General features: G+C 43.8%; 3 protein-coding genes across 4 annotated transcripts in view; 1 reads left to right on the forward strand and 2 right to left on the reverse strand.

Annotated features, from left to right (window-relative positions):
• Positions 1-12744, reverse strand: part of LOC139109302 (uncharacterized) — a 30246-nt gene extending 17502 nt beyond the window's left edge. Inside the window, exon 1 of the mRNA XM_070668248.1 lies at positions 12081-12744. The gene's annotated coding sequence lies outside the window, so the exon portion shown is untranslated. The remainder of the gene's footprint in view (positions 1-12080) is intronic.
• The window catches only part of Smc5 (structural maintenance of chromosomes 5), a 79712-nt gene that overhangs the window by 54900 nt on the left and 6204 nt on the right, over positions 1-18608 (forward strand). The window contains exon 1 of one of the 2 annotated variants that reach the window (XM_070668251.1): positions 8038-9023. The exons of the other annotated variant lie outside the window; for it this stretch is intronic. The gene's annotated coding sequence lies outside the window, so the exon portion shown is untranslated. Of the gene's footprint in view, positions 1-8037; positions 9024-18608 lie in introns of those variants that run through there. 2 annotated transcript variants of the gene reach the window in all.
• Positions 14160-17387, reverse strand: LOC139109311 (putative gustatory receptor 28b). The gene is made up of 3 exons (XM_070668270.1): positions 15570-17387; positions 15359-15445; positions 14160-15293 (listed from the first exon to the last, which is right to left on the reverse strand). The coding sequence occupies exons 1-3, from the start codon at positions 16629-16631 to the stop codon at positions 15192-15194; spliced, it is 1251 nt and encodes a 416-aa protein (XP_070524371.1). The 5' UTR covers positions 16632-17387; the 3' UTR covers positions 14160-15191.

The raw sequence follows: 18608 nt of genomic DNA on the forward strand, positions 1-18608 counted from the left end.
TATGCAAAACCGTTGATTTATACCTTCGCATTTTATACACTTATCTCGAGATTGAGTACAACGTGTATTTACCGGGATATTCTTTCGCCGAGAAATAACTTTGCCTGTCCGATCCCGCGAGCCACAAGCGTGTCCTTTCGCTCGGTCGCACCCAGCGTAAGACATATTATATCTACCAAGCTCCATCGAGCAGATCTAGATATGCAAGAATAAAAAAAAAAAAAAAAAAGAACATTTAAAAATTAAAAAAGAACATCGGATGTAAATGACGGAAAGACGGAAACCGGATTTCCACGCGTGGCGGGTTTTATTACCGCGAAGGAATAGAAAGCCCTCGCGCGTGACAGCGAATCGCAATATGGATACCTGACGATCGCTTCCAGCTTGACTCCTGAGCTCATCGACCGGTTAACCTTGTCCGTACGCGAGCAGCCGATGAAATCGTTAGTCTCCTATCCACGATATCGCAAAGCGTACCCGGCTGGCCAAAATGTAACCGCATTCTGGCGGCGCGATAAACCGTAAGCGTATATCATCCGGGGACGTAAATTAGGTCGTTATTAATAACGCCGTTTTAATTCAGCGCGCGATATACGCGGCTATAATGTCAACTTTGAATGAAAACGAGGCTATTACGTGCTCATTAAATCCCAGACATTGCGCATAAGTATATCCTTTATCGAGTGAAAGTAACTTCTAGCGAAGGAACGATCCTATTAATATTTGCCGCACCGGGGACGTGAAATCTTCATTAGGCACGTAACCGCGATTGTTATTAGACGGGAATCCTGGGGCCTCCTCGCGCTTTCTACGTATAAATATTCACCTGGGATAATCATGGGACAGAGATCGCGCCGGGCAAATCGGGTTTCCAGATCTGCGGCACGTGGGAAACTACGACGTCTCGTGCACCTCCTCCGTTCCTTTCGCAGGGTGCATATTTTACGGGCAAAGTTCCTTTGTGCGGACGGGCACTTCGGACGGAACAAAAGACCTACCATCGCGCTTGACCTCGCGCACTCCTCGCGACCGGACGGCGCACGCACCATTATTCCTAGCGGATAGCTCGGCCCATAAACCATCCGGCCGCGATTACCGCGACGGGTTAGTTTTCGCGTTCCACGGCAAACTACATTGATCCGGACCTCCCACGCGGCGGATAAAGCCCTTCGAGTACGGTGTACTCGCACGGCTCAATCGCGCGGCTCCCGCCGCCGCTTTCGCACAAATTCCAACGAGCGATCAGCCTCGGCCGTGGCAATTCGTTGACCTTGTACGTGAAGTAACGCAAGATCTCCATGTAATACGTCTCGCACAATGGTCTACTGTGCTCTCGAAACAGAAACGTTCGTCGTTGATTGATCGCTATCGATGCTCTCGGTTGAGCCTCGCTTACTACATTGTATTCCTCGACTTTTCAATGTTAAACCCGGCGAAACGAATTGTAAAAGAAAGAAGATAGAGATAACGAGGCTCGTGATATCATTTTTTCTATCTTAAAAAATTAGTGTAACGCGTAAATTAGCTATTAATTGTTATCTTCATTAAGTAATTTTCGCGATTATAAAATTATATTTAGGGTCTCTTAAAAAATAGCGCGTACGTGATTTCTTCTAGTGATTAAAAATATCCAACATTTTGCGTTAAAAAAAAAGATTTTGTAAAAAAAAAAAAAACCTCAGAGTGCAGCCGCGAGATAGTTTCCTCCGAAAATCAGTCTAACTCATCGTCCTGAAAACTCGCTTTGTTTCTCAGGCCGAAAACACGTGAGCGTTTTGTCGGGCGTTTATTGCCGACAGTTTCGCGCTCTCCTCATCGATCTACGGTGAAGATTGATCGCGACACACGTTGTAGAAGGTGCAGAGCGCGAGAATCAACAGCGCGAGAAATATCCTCAGCACTCGCGGCCCAGGCAATCGTAACGTGCAATTAATTCCGGTCCATTTACGGTTCGCGATCCGCGGGACCCTTCCTCTCCTCGCCTTCGCGCACACGTGAGATGCACCTACGCGAAGCTGCGAGTCAAGGCTCCCTGAATAACTGCAACTTGCGCCGCGGAATGCGCAACGTTACTTCGTCGCGTAAACAAGTTTCGCACCCATTCCCGCGCCGCGTGGCGATCCCTCATCCGCCTCGTACGCGTGGGCCGTGTGTGAGGGCACGTGCGCCGTTTGATGCGATCTCACGGATGCCAGAAGACGACGGGGGATGCAGCTGTCCGCTCCGCGAGTTATAGCACGCCATCCAGCGCTGGTTCAACGGGCCTCTCGGCGCCTTTTAATTCGCATCCGTAGCTGCTGAAGCCTCGCGCGAACGTCTCTTAGTTTCGCCGAAATTTTCGTACCCCGAGATCAGTAGTAATGGTACATAAAAATTTTTTTACGGGAAGTATTATACCGCCACGGCGTCGCTGACACGGTCGATGAAGCCGCCGTGGCTTCGACCAGTCCTGAATTTCATTGTACACACTTGAGCACACGCAACCGATCGACCATACGTTGCTGCGCCATTATGTTACTTGGCATGACTGCGGCGCGACAGGTCAATAGCGAACTGCCAAAACATTCGGAATAGATACAAAGCGGCGACGGCTACTGTCTGCGAAGAAGCGTCGATTGTGATAAATGACCAGGCTGCGAGATTTAACGAGCCGAGGGTACGCGATCGATCAGCCGTCTTTATTTCAGTTATTCGAGACTGGTTCGCCGGTCAGTTGCAAAAGTTTTTCTTTTTTTTTTTCTTTCTTTTTTTTTCCACGGATGATAGAATAACAAGTCGGAGAGGAGCGATCGCGTTTACCGGGCGGATCGAGCGGGCCCTACTCCGAGATAGAGAAGCGGCCGGTTCACGCGGTGTCAAGGACAGACCGGCTATTTCGCACGGGCCAGGTGTGGGTGGAGTGCATTGACCTGCTTACTTGCATACTTAACCGCTCGCGGCACGCCGCATAGCCACTCATCGACGCGGCATGCGCGTAGTTCACCCGGAACGCGGGGGATCACGACTTAGGGCCGGTTTCCTCGATGCCGGCTAACCCCTTTCGCAACGACGAAATCGCTCGCTCGAGAACGGCTCGCGTTATCCCGGCTGGAAACAGCGAAGCTAGTCAACCAACTCGGTATCGATACGCGGAAAAGGCGCCCTTGCACGTTAGTGCTAAATAGAAGTCTTTCGCGATCCCACCGGAGAATTCGTGGCCGTGAAAAGTAAGTGGAAGACGGGCCCCGCTACGTTACGAAGTACACAAACCACGGTGTTATCTCGTAGACGATGTTTTATCTAATCTTGGTTTATCGGATCTTTTCGATACTAAATTTAGATAAAAGCAGGCAAACTGACGATTCAACGTTAATGAAACCGGCGCGATTAACCGTGGTCAGTACACAGTAGATAGAACCGTAAATAGAACCGGTTAGAATCGCAGGCCCTCCTCCTCTCCTTCGAGTCACAGAGCTCCGACGCGAAAACAAGTTTATCACGGGTGGGTTTTGGGGGGCCTTTAATTTCTGGGTGCACACGCGGGATGGATTATCACGCCGGTTAAAAATAGAGCCGGTGGATAATTTATTTATTTATTTACAAAAGACCGCAACTATGTTATGAAATACAATAGCCGTTGCTTATGAACATATTTCTCGGGAAACGTCTGAGCGTGTCCGCCTACACGATGATTCCGCGCGCAAGCCAAACGAGCGTGCAAATAGGAAGACGTTTGTTAGATATTTTCGTCGTTCCGCAACGTCGTAATCGACGAACCGAATCTGACAGCGATCACAATTACCGCGAATATATTTCCACATAATTAGACAATACGCAAACCAATTTATTATCGAACGGAAAAGAGGTTTCTCTGTACGTGGAGCGCGCGGCTGCCTACCGGCGAAGCGGAGATATCGCTGCGCTTGGCAGCCGATGTGATAGCGCGCCATGTGCGTGCCAACGAAATCGAGGTCAGCGCAGCGCGCGCGGCCATAATCCGAAAAAAAAAAAAATCGCTTGTGCATGAGCGAGACCGTCTGCTCTCCCGTCGGCGAACGACAACGGGGTCTATTGCGTAGCGACGCCTGAAAGGGACTTCCCAAAAAAGATCACGCGACTCTTCAAACCTTTTACCTTTCCCTCCGCTTGCTTTTGATAATCGTTTCGATTTTAAAGTATCGGCCACTCGTGTCCCTCGTTGGAATTTATCGAAAATTGATAATTATACAAACCAGCCAACGATCGATTAATTTGAAAAATTGAATTAAAAAGCGCGGCGAGCTTTTGGGTAGATTTTTCAAAAGGACTCGATTTCTTTTTTTTCCCCCTTCGCTCGTGGCTCGTTAGGGAAGCCTTGCCAATCGCGGAGGGACGCTCGTGTGTGCGTGCGCCGCAAGAGCATTATCCACGAAATTGCATCACGGTCGAGGCGACGAAGAAGAGATCGATCAGGGAATGACGCGCGACACGCGAGAAAGTATTATCGCTGTCCGGCACGTGGCTAATACGATACGAAAACGGCGTAATGCGACGCCGTGTGTGGAATTCGACGCCGGAACGGAACCGCAAAACCGGTCGCTCCGACTCGGGTTGCACCATCGGGGATGCGACTTACACTTTCGTCGCCTCCATGCGACGTGACAGTCAGCTGATCGTCGCGTCACATGAACGTGATGCATATCGCCGTTTTCAGCCTGCCAAGAAATCAGTTTTCGCCGATATTTTGGGAGAACGGGTTAAAAGGTTATAACAGGCGGCGAAGGCTGAATAACTAGCACAATCGCGTCGAATCGAAGTGGGACAATTAAGATTCACCTTCGGACGAAAACAAATTCGGTTTATTAAAAGCAAACGAATAACGAAATCCGCAGACGTTGCTTATGACGCGCTTGCTACGCTCGCAATACGGCTGAAATGCGATTACGGGACAAAATTTCGAATCGATCACTTTCGGAAGGCTCTCGAGACACCCGCGATTTTATCGCGGTATTAAATTACAAACCGTTTGCATTCGACAATATTTGCTTTCAGCTGGACGGAACACCGGAATATATTTATACTTTAATGTACTCGTTGAGTACCACAAACTACCCACTTGAAAGTGAAACGTATGGCCATAAACACGACAGCTTTGCAGTCGTGCTCGCTCATAATGGCATTGTAACCGCGGTTTGCTGTTTAACATGACGGATGCGAACAGATTGTTTCAAGCAGTAGTCATACCGGTGAACCGTTACTTTCATGCATAATGTCTTCCGCGGTATTCTCGTAAAGTAATTGCAAAGGCATGGCGCTGGAAGAAGCAGATTAACATTTCGGTTCGCTGATTTTCCCCAGAAAAAGAATGTAAAAAAGAAATTTGACTCGTCGTGAAAATCAGTTTAAAAAAAAAAATTGCATACAAAAGAAATATATACGACGATAGGATTAATCATCTTCCGCAGATAAAAATACATACGAGTGTTCGCGTCGGTACTTTCTGCATATTTACATATTTATATATTTATATAAAGGATTGAAAAATTTTCAGAGATTTTATCTTTAATATTTTTACGCTTTGTATTAAATTAAACATTAAGTTATAAGTTTGTTCACTTTATTGTATTATCAAATATAACTAACATAATCTTTTAACAGTCGCGTAATTAGTTAATTAAATTTAATAAAGCTTAAATTATTTTTTCCCTCTTTTTTTTTTTTTAATTTCTTTACAATCGAATATCGCATATAAATCAATATTATTCGATATTTTTTCCTCATAAAACATCGGTGCTTCTTATCATACTGCGAAGATAAAATTAAAGAAAAACAATCGGGAGATATAAACGAAAGTATGTGTCGTAAATTTAGAATTTAATGAAATAATATATTATTTTAAAATTTGTTTCGATAATACATACGCAAGATATGTTCGCAGCTCACCGATACCTTCTTTCGCGAGCTGATATTAATTTTTCTCACAGTTTATCGACATCAAAGATGCCCCAGTTTCAACCTATCGCGAGCGTCTTTAACCGCTTAATCTATGCGTCCACGTTTTGCAGAAGTACCGATACGAATTTGTTTTCAATTCTCCATATCACACCTCGTATCCGTGACGATACGCGGACATTTGATAACCTTCGAGATTGCTATGCTCAAACTTGGATAAGTTATTCCATATTTTAAAGTAGAACACTTTGAAGTGCACAAGAACTCGTTTACATCAATATCAATAGTATTAAAAAAAAAAAAAAAAAGAAAAGAAAAATTATATAAAAATATTCATATAGCCGGCCGATTGTGCTAGAAAGACAGAGATATCCGTAATTCGAGAGGCTGATTCCTCTGTGCAAACATCGAGAAACGCGGCTGCCAACGTCAGTGGCCGCGCTTAATTTAATTTAGCGACACGTGCGTTACCTCGTCGGCGCCTATAAACGGGCACTCGCGATACAGATCACTTCCGGGCGCCTTTAACTCGTCTAGACTTTTCTCTCCTCGCGATTTCCTCAAATACTTTGACAACGTGTCATTGGCAAGACTCGTTTATCGTAAAATACGCGTATCAATCTTACTATGTCGCGTTGCATGAGATTAAATAATTATAAGCATTAATCTAAACCTAAATCATACCCAGCTAACTATGATTAAAGAGCTCGGACTGAAATTCATTGAGGATACGGTTTCTATAAAACGTGCATAAGTTTGGAATCGCTGCAGGAATATTAATCGATCGTATACAGTTCGGCGAGACCGTTTCATAAATGTCATTATCGTAGACTAAACCATCGCACATGGCAGAAAAATTTTTTAACGCGCGCGCGATCTTTTATTGGAAGCTTATGAATCTTCGTTGTGTATGTGTGTGTGTTTCTCGCAATTATCGGCGCGTGTGAGCGTGTATCGTCGCGGCGCTCATGAAAAAAATTATACTTGTTTACGTCGATGTACGTCAAAAAAAAAAAAGGAAAAAAAGTGTCGCGTCATGCACGATAACTGACACAGGCATTCTATGCGGGTTATAAATGCGCATAATTATCGAGATCGAAAATACTTTTGCGCTTGTCGTGGATGCTAAAAGCTCGAAAGTTTCTGAGCGCCTGCTTTCGACGAGAGGAAGAGAATTTTCATTATGCGGTTTAAATAATTAATTAGCCAGTTGGGCAACTCGATGTTTTGGCGATTAGTAACGTCGTTCGTTTACTTCGCTAGGTGAATAAGACGATTATATTCATGTAAGAGTAATTACGTTAAGTAATTACATATCCAAGTGAAGCAAATAATAATTTTTTTTTTTTTCTCTGCCATTTCCGATCTACTTAGATACTCGGCGTCTAATAGCACGGCATTCCAAACGATTAGGATCTTGGACTATCGCGCCGCGCTAATGAAAGTGACTGCCGCGAGAAGACCGAACGAATTCACGTCAATTTCTCGCAGCGGGGCGGCGGACTTGTCGGTATAAATGGTTAGACATTAATACACGATATTCATCGTAATAAATATCCGTCCATCATATTTACAAGGAATTTTTACAACTCGCTTATCAGCGAGTGCTTACTCTTTACGTTAAAGCAGAAAACATTTTTTACGCGCATAAATATTCGCATTGTGTTTTTCAAGAAAGAGAGAGAGGGAGAGAGAGAAGGAGGACGAAATGCACGCGTAGCGACAAACATTTGCGAGCAATAACGTAAGAATGATAAAAGTAATGTAAGAAGGCCTCGCTGCTGTTTCCGAAACAACAAAGTCATTTTCCTTAAAAAAGAATTTAATGGGAACGAGTTTCCTCGGGTTACGTCACACCGCGGCTGAATTTCTCTAAAGGAAAAGGCACTTTCTGATTCTAGAAAGAGAAAATAAGATACCGTCGCCCCATTCTCTACCTCTATCGGAGGTCTTCGCCGAGCCTGTTACATAATAAACTTCGTGGAAACGTTTATCTACTAGAAAAATATGCATCGGTCAATGCCGAAGCGGCCGTTATTCGTACATCAGCCTAATAATTCTGTTTGTTCCAGCGGACGTCGCGACTGCCGACTGACTCACGCACTCGCGACTTGCGGCGCAACCCAGATCCGATTTTATCTCCGTGCTGTAACACGCCGTGCATCGGTGCCATTACGTAGCTCGAGAAAAACAACTTGTCATCGTGCGTCTTACGCCGTGATACTCTTGCACGCTCTCGTAGAAAATTATTATCTTTCCGCTCTCTCATGAATGAATCCGTTCGCTCTCTCGAGGTGACGGGAGAAAGTGCGCGAAAAAATCGCCCACCGAATCGAAACGCGGCGATTTCGTCAACGTCGTCAAAGGAAGCCGCGAACGATGATCGGATTTAGAAACGCGGATAGTTTTAGGCCACTTGGTTTTATTTAATTTATTCCACTCGAGCCGTGGCTCGCTAGGAAATTTTAATAACGCGAAAAATAGCATTAATATAATTTGTATAAAAATAAGAGAAATTTAATAAATAGAAATATAAGGTAGAGTTATATTTTAAGAATATTTGTATGAATAAGATTTTTTTTTTTTTTTTTTTTTTTTACGTTTTAAACGAACGCGCATCTTCATCAGACCCCGAAGGTCTACGTTGATCGTAAGGAAAGTCAAGAAAATACACTCCTCATGATGTCAACGGGGTCGCTATTTGCGTGCAAATCGCACACGCTTGCATTCGTTGTGCATACGCGAACTCTTTCCTCCCGCATAATTAATGCCTGCCTCCGCCTGGGGAATGAAAGGTAGCGCCAAGCAAAGTAACGTCGCGAATCGAAACCTTTGTCGAGGCTCCTCGCGCGTCCGAGCTCCGAATTGCGTCGCAATTAGGCTTCAAGAGAGAAAGAGAAAGAGCGGGAGATAGAGAAAGAGAGAGAGAGAAAGAAGTGAAGCAATGCTGAAGTGTAGCAATCGGAGCAACGCCGAGATATACAGGATAAATGGAAAGTCTTAACGTCGCAATTGGAAGTGCGAAACTGCGCAAAACCAGCATCGATCGTAATTCGAAGGCGATGCAACATCGCCGAGGAAGCTGGGCGGGCTGGAATACGCTGACGTAAAACGTAAGTAACGTACATATCGAGAATTTTGCATATGTCCTGATTTTAATTGCACGCGAGTCAAGCTAAAATTGGCACCTCCGGTTCACTCGCAAGTCAAACCGCAAAATACGTCACTAGCGCGAATTCTTTGCTCAAAGACACGGTATATCGCTTCGGTAAATTATAACCTGTGAGTTAATTAGTATTTTATCTATATATCCACATGGCGCGGTATGCAGATGACCTTCGGGGGGGTGAAAAAAAAATATAAAAATTAATTCCGACAAAGGCATATAATTGCCGCCGATCTCCGACCCGCAAGAAGTCGCCGTCTAGTGCGGCGACTAACTTTGATCGACTAAATCGTGACAATGGCCATCATAGGCAAGGTCAAGCGATTGGAGAGCGGATCTCCAAAGAGGTGACAGTGCGGACTGTCGAAAATAAAAAAAAAAAAAATTAAAAAAAAAAGACGGACGGCTGTTTTCGCTAAAATAGCAGATCCGCATTCTCGGTCCGCTTCGCGCGTGTTTCGCATACCGATTATTTCGCGTTCTCGCGATTTCTCACCACGTAACCGAGCGGCAATTATCACGTCGGCTATAACCCCGGTCACCGATTCTCTTGCTTGAGCGCCGTACGCATAAACTTTACGATAAACCGCGTACTCGAGGCTACACGGAATGACGCAGCGTCGTAACTTTTCATTGTATTATAAAAGTCTGAAAGAACAACGCGAGAGAAAGAGAACGGGAAAAATGGAAAAATGTCACGTCCGCGTTAAACCCATTTTTTTTTCTCTGTTTTTTTTCACGCAAAAATAGATGTCTCGTCGGATGTTGTCAGCGCGCGCGAAATTGTTATTAATTACCCGTAAAATGTGCGGGAGAAAAGATCCAGCGTTGGCTAATCGCGCGTAGGAAGGCTAGCAACACGTTCCGCTCTCCTGCGCGCCGCTAATCATCATCGCTTTTATTGCGCGCGTGCCATTGCACGGACAGATAATAAATGCGACGTACAATGATAAACGATACGTAATGCACGATCTACATTGACGTAGACGTAGGATGTAGACGCGTGTATACACGCTGCCGGTGCCCGTGTGTGATCGGATAATTTGTAAAATCGCTTATTTGCCAACGAAAACCGACAGTTCGGCGAGGGGCGAACGCGCGCGAATCTCGAGACACGTGAGCGCGCGAGTTCACACCTTTTCATTCAAACGACTTCCACAATGACCGTTTCGTCGCGCCGTATATAGATCCGAAGCAGCCTTGAGATGAGAATTAAAATATCCCGCCGTATGCGCGCGTAAGTTTCGCCACGATGATAATCGAGCACATCGTCGGCTGTTTGCTCGCGCCGAATTTATCGAACGACAATATTAGCACAAGTTGACTCAATCCGTCTTCGGCAGGCGTTTTCAATGCACTTCACGTATGTTACGCTACTATGCGCGTCACGTCAGGTCTGCGTAGTGATAAACATGAATCGAGCAATAAGCGTGGATCAAGATAATGATTGACGTCGCCTGTGACATTTGATTGTTTACGTTGCGAAAGTATACCAGCTGCAAAAAAAGAAAAAAAAAAAAAAACCGGTCGGAAGCGTCCATTAAAATAATTAAAGTAGAAAAAAAAAAAAAAAAGAAACTAAAATTTTCTGTTTAATGGTAATCGCTTTTAATAGATAATTTTATCTGAAGTGGAAGAAAGTTTTATGACGGATTGTTAGAATTTAATTATAACACGCCACGAGTAATTACTTTTCTCCCGAGGGCAACGTTGCCGAATGAAAAAGCGGATAAAGTGATCAACTCTCGAGAGAACAGTTTTATATAGAAGAATGCGACCCGGCAGTCAATGGTATGAGAAACACTCGCCGCGCATTGTCGACAAGACTAGACGACTCATTGTCGCGTTCATAAATTCTCGTTAGTCTTCGCTAACACCGTGTAATAACTCAAAGACGCTATTGCGCGGTCGAGCGCGTCTAACGGAAACGTCACGTCCATCGCGCGTCGCGTATACACTGCAAAAAGTTCACTGACTTCCGCCGCGCGGATTCACACGCGAAACTTCAGTTTGTTTTTTTGTCTTTTTTTTTTTTTTTTTCGTAACAATACAATTTGTTGAATAATTATCTGTTCTATTTAAACTCGGCACACGTTATCCGCTTACTTATTTTTAGCTTCGTATCGTTCTCGACCTCGCCAAGAAAAGACTTTCCCGGATTATTTTTAAGCCGATCTGAGTCTATTTCACGCGCGGTGTTTAGATCTGTAATTCGTGCGATCCGCACCGCGCTCGTGAATTTTATTCCCTCCCCGCGAGACTTGGGATTTCTGGTACATTAAAGCGGGTCATCGCCGTGACTTTTGCACGAGTTAGACGAGTCGCGCACTTATTTATGACGTGAGACAGTACCCTAACAATTCCACAAACTGCGCCAAATGTTTTACCCACATTTCTTGGCACGTCGTCTCGATTAGGATTGGTGATACAAGAGTCGCGCCGGCGTAAATATAGCGCGAACCCAATCTACCGTTTCATTGTCCGTGTCGTCAGTGTCTTAATAATAGCAATTTTTAAACATAAAGTATACGTTCTAAAATATTCCCCGGCGAGCGAGCGGTAGTTTGAAAAATTATATACGACCCACGTGGCGCTCTAAGGGTTGAGATAAGTCGTTTTCTTGATGAATGCATTTAACTCGGTACGCCAACAGGGAAAATAATTGGCAGGCTTTTTACAGTCGTTAACTTAATACGGAGATAATTACCGGAAGTGGATGAAGAAACAAAAAAAACCCATTGGTATTGCCCAAAAGTTTTAAAAGCACTCAACTGCTCGTTAACGCGATAAGCATTAATTATTGCTCGCTACGTAAAAGAAAAAGAAAAAAAAAAAAAAAAAAAACATATAATTCTGTCGCGCGTAATAAAATTCAACCGGACGATAATCATGATCTCTCGGACATAGTGTCCAGACGCGGAAAAGCGCAGAAGAGTCTCGGATTGCGGCGCATATGATGTGGGAAAGCCTCGCGCGAGGCGAAAGCCAAGTGCCGGTTACTTACTTCGTCGTACAGGAATCGGTTTTGCCCTTGCACCTCACTAGGCCGAGCGCCGCGGCGTAGATCGGCGGCGCGCTCTCACGCGGCAATTAAAATCGCTGCATCCCACTTGCGCCGGTGCGGCGCGCCGATTACGTGTTCCGCTTTGTTTCGTATCCTGGACCCCGTCACTGCACCCGCGCTACCGCGAGGGAAGTCTGCGACGCGGCCGCGCCGAAGATCCGCGTACGAGGCCGCGTCTTAGCATGGATCACCGGAGTCGGATCTCCTTACCCTCGGGCGCTCGTATCCGCTGGATCACCTCTGCGCGACGTGCTCTAATTCGATCGAGCTCGACACTCGGGATTTAAACGTCCCACCGTACACGCGCGGAGATCAAGCGCGCGCTCGTCCACGTGCCACTCGAGCTGTCAGTTCGGTCAGCACTTAGAACTCTGTCTTTTTATCGGATGTATTATTTTTTTTTTGGACGATTCTGGCCTCTTCGTCACTCGCGCAAAAAAATAGAGAGAGAGAAAAAGACACGACGTCGCTTAAATTGAGGGAGAAGAACTCGTCGCAGCTGCCGTTCCCTGAATAGGCTTCAATCTCGCGACGCGTTGTATTCGTGCGGGAGCAACACTCCTCGACGTTCACTCGGCGCGACGGTCTGCGCGGCACTGCTGACTAGCTACTCTGGCGATTGCGAATCGGTCACACAGTCAGAGGCGCCGCGGCGTCCGCGGCGATGAGACGCGATCGCGAAATCGCGTGATCGCCCATGCGCGCGTTGCCGCTCTATTCCTCGATCCTCGTTCTCTTTCTCTTACCTCCACCGTCCCCTCGCGCCCTGTCCCGCCTGAATTAGACAAAAGAACGGAATTCCGGGCTGAAAGAATCGCGGCAGGTACGCACGCTGCACGTGCAAGATCACGGAGCGCAATGCACGCGCGATCGGATGCAAGTATCGCGAATGCTGGCGCGCAGCACGCACGTTGTCAAAATTTTACGCAGGATCGATTATTTGACACATACGTGGCGCGTAGAGCACGTTCTAAATAGCTATTTTAACGTACTAGATTCTCCGATGAAATTGAAATCTATCGCTTTTAGCAAGATCGAAAGCGACTATCGTTCGTCACAGTTTAATTTTAATTTTAATTTCTTCTTTCTTTTTTTTTTTTATGTCAATTAAAAGTTGCGAGAAAGTTTAAGACACTTTTGTATAAATAGCACTGTTACGAGGCGCTGTTCCACTTTTCCGATTTCTCAGCGGGATCGCGCGGGACTAATTAGTAACGAGAATAATTAAAACGAAAATTGGAATAACAACATTGTTATATTAATATCGAGGGAGAGAGACGTTCCGGCAAATTCATTTGTCATCGCGTTACGTAAACCAGGCGTTAACGAAAACTTCCTGCTTTCGACTCTACATAGTCTGTTGGCATTTCAAGTTTTTGCACGTGCCTCTCTTATTTTATTTTATTTTTTTCTTCTTTCTTTTTTTTTTTCCTCTTTTTTCCTTTTTTCGGGGAGGTGATTTGCATGTGCGACGCGCCGTTGCATAATTGCAGCCTCGTTCAGTTTCCGCCGAAACGTATTCGTCTGGACCGATGTCCAGCGAGATAAACGACACGTCGCGCGATGTGTGACGAAATAATTCATTCGTTATATCTGTAATTCATCGATATGCCCGTCGCTTCTCGACTTCTGTACGGAATAGAGCGATACCGCCGCGGCGGAGGCGAAAAAGCGCGTAAGAAGTGATTCTCTCCTTGGGGAAAATGTTTTCCTCCCCGAGTACTTGCGCTTGCGATAAACAATGTGTCGCCCGGCCGCCGTGACCCGCGGCTCGCGACGCGGCATTAAAGTCCGATTGAAATCATTAACGCATTTAGCCTTTTGGTCTAAATTAACCTTTGCGACTATATATGGATATTATCGCGCAGCGGAGCGTTAACCTTGACGACAATAGATCGCGCGGTCCGGCAGCGTTCGACAATGTCTCCGCTCTGAATGAAAATTCAACTTCGAGGCTGCCGCCGCCGCCGGCGTCGCAGCTAGGCGATCCAATCCCGCGGAGCGCATTCCTCCGCATTACTGGCATCTGTAATAATTAATGATAAATTGTTTTTTTGTCCCATGCTCGTTTTTACGGGCTCACTTTGACGTTAAAATATCTACTTTCATTAGTTGTCGCCGGCAAAAATATTGTAGGCGGTATCGTCTTCTTTCCTGTTTTTTTTTTTTTTTTTTTTTTTTTTAATAAAATACCAAATAATGAATCAAACGAACAGAGCGATAAATCTCTATGGCTTTAAAATGCGAAATAGACACGCGCTGTTTAAAAAAAGAAAAAATAAAATTTCGAGGACAAGCGAAATTACGAATTTATGATTTAGCAATAGCAAAGTGACACGGTCAAAAGTCACTTCCGCGGGTCACTCGCTCGCGATAAAGAGAATTCCGCGCGAGAAAATACCTAAAAAATTATGCTCGTGCTTTAGAGTTTTGCAGCGCGATCCATTCTTCCGCAGCGCGAAATACCGAGATGCGATGTTAAACCTCGAAGATTGCATTTATCGCTGAATTTCCGCGGTGATACCGCCGTCCACGTGGCATCAATGAAACGAAAGCTTTACTGCTGTTTTATTCATATCTGTGTTACTAAACTGGCTGCTGATCATTACAAAACGTACGATACCGCCGACGTTTGAAGACGGAACTTTAAGTAAAGTAATTATATTTTTACATATCCTATCTGTAAAAAATTTGTGCTATTAAAAAATAGCGCACACGTAGCACGCGTATGGTTTCTTCTAGTCGTAAATAAATTCGCAATGTCGAATACTCTTGAATATTAACAATGAATATCAAATTATACCGAATTAACGACGCAAATATTAATTTTATTGCGCTTTAATTTAAAAACGAAAGAAGTAATTAAAAGCTTCGATTACATGCGATATTTTTCATAAATATTTTTACTCAAATTATTTTAAAAAGGAATATTTAAACGATCTACTTGTAATCAAATCTTCTCTTTTTTCTTTTTTAATATAAAAAAAAAAATCGGTTTTTCTTTTATTTAATTACATATGTCACATACATGCATATATACATAATATATTGTTAAGTTGCCTGCGTAGTATTGCTCGTGGACTTGGAACATGATTTCGACGTGACTAAGAATTGTATTAAAATTAATAGATACGTGGTAATGCTACCCACTATCTGCAAGCAAAATCACAGAATGAATAATACGTGTAATTAATTAAGACAAATTACCGATTGCTTACCGCAGTAAGGAGCGACGCGTCCACAACGAGACCTTTCGCGCAAAATGTATTCTCGCGATGCAGTACTTGCAGGGAAAACAATTGCAGCTGTAAATGTCAAGACACCTCACCGATAGATACACCGTGTAATTAAATGCAGCGCGCGTAAAACATTATCGTAAAAGCAAATTAAAACGTTGCTAAATAAAATAATTAAATTATATATGGTTACCTCATCTTTGAGCTGCTTGTCGCTGGTGTTGATAAGGACGTCGTGGACAGTGGTGCCGATTTCCAGAGCCTGATCCTTGCCGGTGTCGCACGCCCACACTACGAACCCCATTTTTACCGAGTAATACAGTAAGGATGTGATGAAGTAAGCGTGCCAAATCTGTTTCTCGAGATTGACAATCGGCACGCTCTCCTTCCACTGCACTATGTAGAAGTACAGGCTAAAAGTGATTTCGGCGAAAGTCATGACGATGGTGGCGAGAAGCTGCAGGCTGAAAATGTCGTTCAGCATCTGTACCGTGTCGCTGACCATCAAATGCCGCTTCTTCAGCGCTTTGATCTCCATCAGCAGAAATGGATTCTTCTGCTCGTGATACACCCGCCTGAGTAGATGCGGCTCGTCACTTATCACGAGCTCCCGCAGGTTGACCAGGTTGTCGTCGATTCGCTTGAAACAGGCTTTTAGCACACATACGCAATTCATGTACAGCATATCCATCTGAAACACCAGCAGAGTTAGATATACGCTTAACAGCTTGAAAAAAGTCTCATTGTACTCGTCGGAGAAGCAGTTCGTCGTCTGTGCGATTAAGAATAAAAAGCCGATAATATCCTTGGCGTGGATCAGCCTGGACATTTTCTGATAAGTCTCCGGGGGTAGCCTCGCTGATATCTCTTGCGTGGTCTGCAGCAAATGCATTCGAGGCTTCGATAATAAATACGTTACGATCCCGATAAAAACGCCCAGAATGTAATAACAGTTGCACTGAAGGGCGCCGGGTATGCCCTCGTACTTTATCGTCAAGGAAACGTCGATCTGGTAGAGTATCGACAGCGCGTGAACGATGACGACGCATATTACGATGCTGGACACAATGTAGCGCGGCCTGGAGATCTCGAAGGTCAGGGTGCTGGTCTTGTACGGGAATAAGCCGAGAAAGCTGCAGAAAACGAAGCAGGGCAACATCAAGGATTGGAAGTCCGTCGCGCGGAACAGCCACCATTTTTTCCGCACTTTGTTCCTGGCACGTCCTTGGGACTTGGACGAAGCCAAATTGAACATTGCGAGGGTATCGTCGGAGAACAGCGACCGTAATCGTAGACTGCGCTCTGAAAATTATCGATCGCATTTTCGGCGCATCTTGGCGCATTTGAAACGTAAGCGCAAGTCTCGCGGATTAAGTCTCTCCTTCAATTTTTAAGCGGGCGAAGGTTCGTTTCTCAGCACGATAAACGCCGACACGAGGCCCCCCTCTCGTCGTCTAAACCTGACGAGCTCGAATTAAAAACTGCGAGCGGTCACCGCGGGATCATTTGTTAGCCGTGAAGTAACCATGGCGTTCTTCGATCGGCACACTCGTCACCCTTGGGATGCATTGCATAAAATAAATGATGTATAATTGCCACAACATACCGCACGACCCATCATCTTTCGCATCTAGGTCGCGCTCAAGACGAATCATGTGTGCACACGTAAACTGAGAAGGCAGCAGCTGCGCAATATTCGCACGTGGGTTAATAACTCGCAAAAATATATCCATCAATAACGATTACAAATAATGCACTTTAATTGCTTCGAAAATTTTCAAGGTATTTTTTAAATTTTTAATCAATTTATTAATTTTTTTTTATCACGACATAGTCACTTATTTATTTTTTTTTTATTTGATATGCAAAAATATCGATACCCGTTTATATCACAAATTTGAAAGCGTACTGCCGTCGATAATCACTTGCCAAGCTCAATCTATAAGCGACCGTGATATAGAAATCACTTTCGCGATGTTTAATAAATTAACACATAATTACACGTGACATTAAAATATTATTCAAAAGCGCAGCTCGCCTTTTATAAAAATATCGATATCGTGAAAGGCGTATACGTAACAACGAGTGTAACGTTGAAAAACCAACCTGTGACGCAAGGACAACACTATTATCTAGATTAGAGTTAATCGACGTATTCCCCTGACTGATGAAATTGTTAATAGGTACGGCATGGTTCGTGGGCAACATATTATTTTAAGATGACTGGGCTTTTGTATTTTAACGGCACTAAAGAGGTGGCGAACGTTATCATTATGATAATGCATCGACCGCGTTTATGTTTCCTCAAAGCTTCATCAAATTATTCTTCACGATCAAAGCGTGAAATACAAACATCCCTCCAATGAATTTGGGTTTTTTCCGCGTAATCTTGGAATTAATACAAAATATGTAAAATAAAAGCAAGCTAAAACTTTTTTTTTTCTTTTCTTTTTTTTCTTCAAATTAATTAAGAACTAAGTAGACGGGATTAATCAAAGCAATCGTTGACAGAAATAATTATGCACTTAAAATGTTTTAAGTGCATTGTCCTTTTATTCTTATGATTTCTTTGATCAATTAGGAGCCGATTTTTCTTGAAATTGTCGAGACGTTCAAAGATCGCAGATGATGAAAGAAAAGGTATTTTCTTTTGACTCAAAGGCATTCATAGAAGCAAACGCAAATTATTTATTTCATTCTTTCGTCACCTTGCGATTCACTACTTCTTACTTTCCCTTTCTTTTTTCTTTTTTACGAGAAAAATGTAAAAAAGAGCAGATGTATAACGCTTGTAATACTTTTCATTTTGTATTTTTCGACAAACGTTTATTGAACATTTTGTTTTTCTCTTTTTGTTAAAGTATGCTCAATTTAGATCTGAAAGTTATTTAGCATAAATAAATATTCATCGTGTTATACGTTATTATATGTATGTTCGTGCGGGAATATTTTTCGCAATGAAGAATTTATGTGAAAAATTTTTGCAGACGTTTCACACAATCTTGTGTAACTTGGTGTATTTGTCGTCTCGAAACGCGCTTTAAACATTTTTACGTATTCGCATACAACGCTTCGTAAAATAGCGTATTTATTGCTTGTCCTTTGTATTTAAAACGATAATAATTCTAATGCTATATATATAACAAAGAGCATTTATACTCGTGCATAAAAATGTTACACGTGTTTATGCAAAGTCCTTGAAAGGCTCTCTAGAAAAAAAGAAGAAAAAAAG

This window comes from Cardiocondyla obscurior, linkage group LG17, assembly GCF_019399895.1.
Source record: "Cardiocondyla obscurior isolate alpha-2009 linkage group LG17, Cobs3.1, whole genome shotgun sequence".
Lineage (NCBI taxonomy): Eukaryota > Metazoa > Arthropoda > Insecta > Hymenoptera > Formicidae > Cardiocondyla > Cardiocondyla obscurior.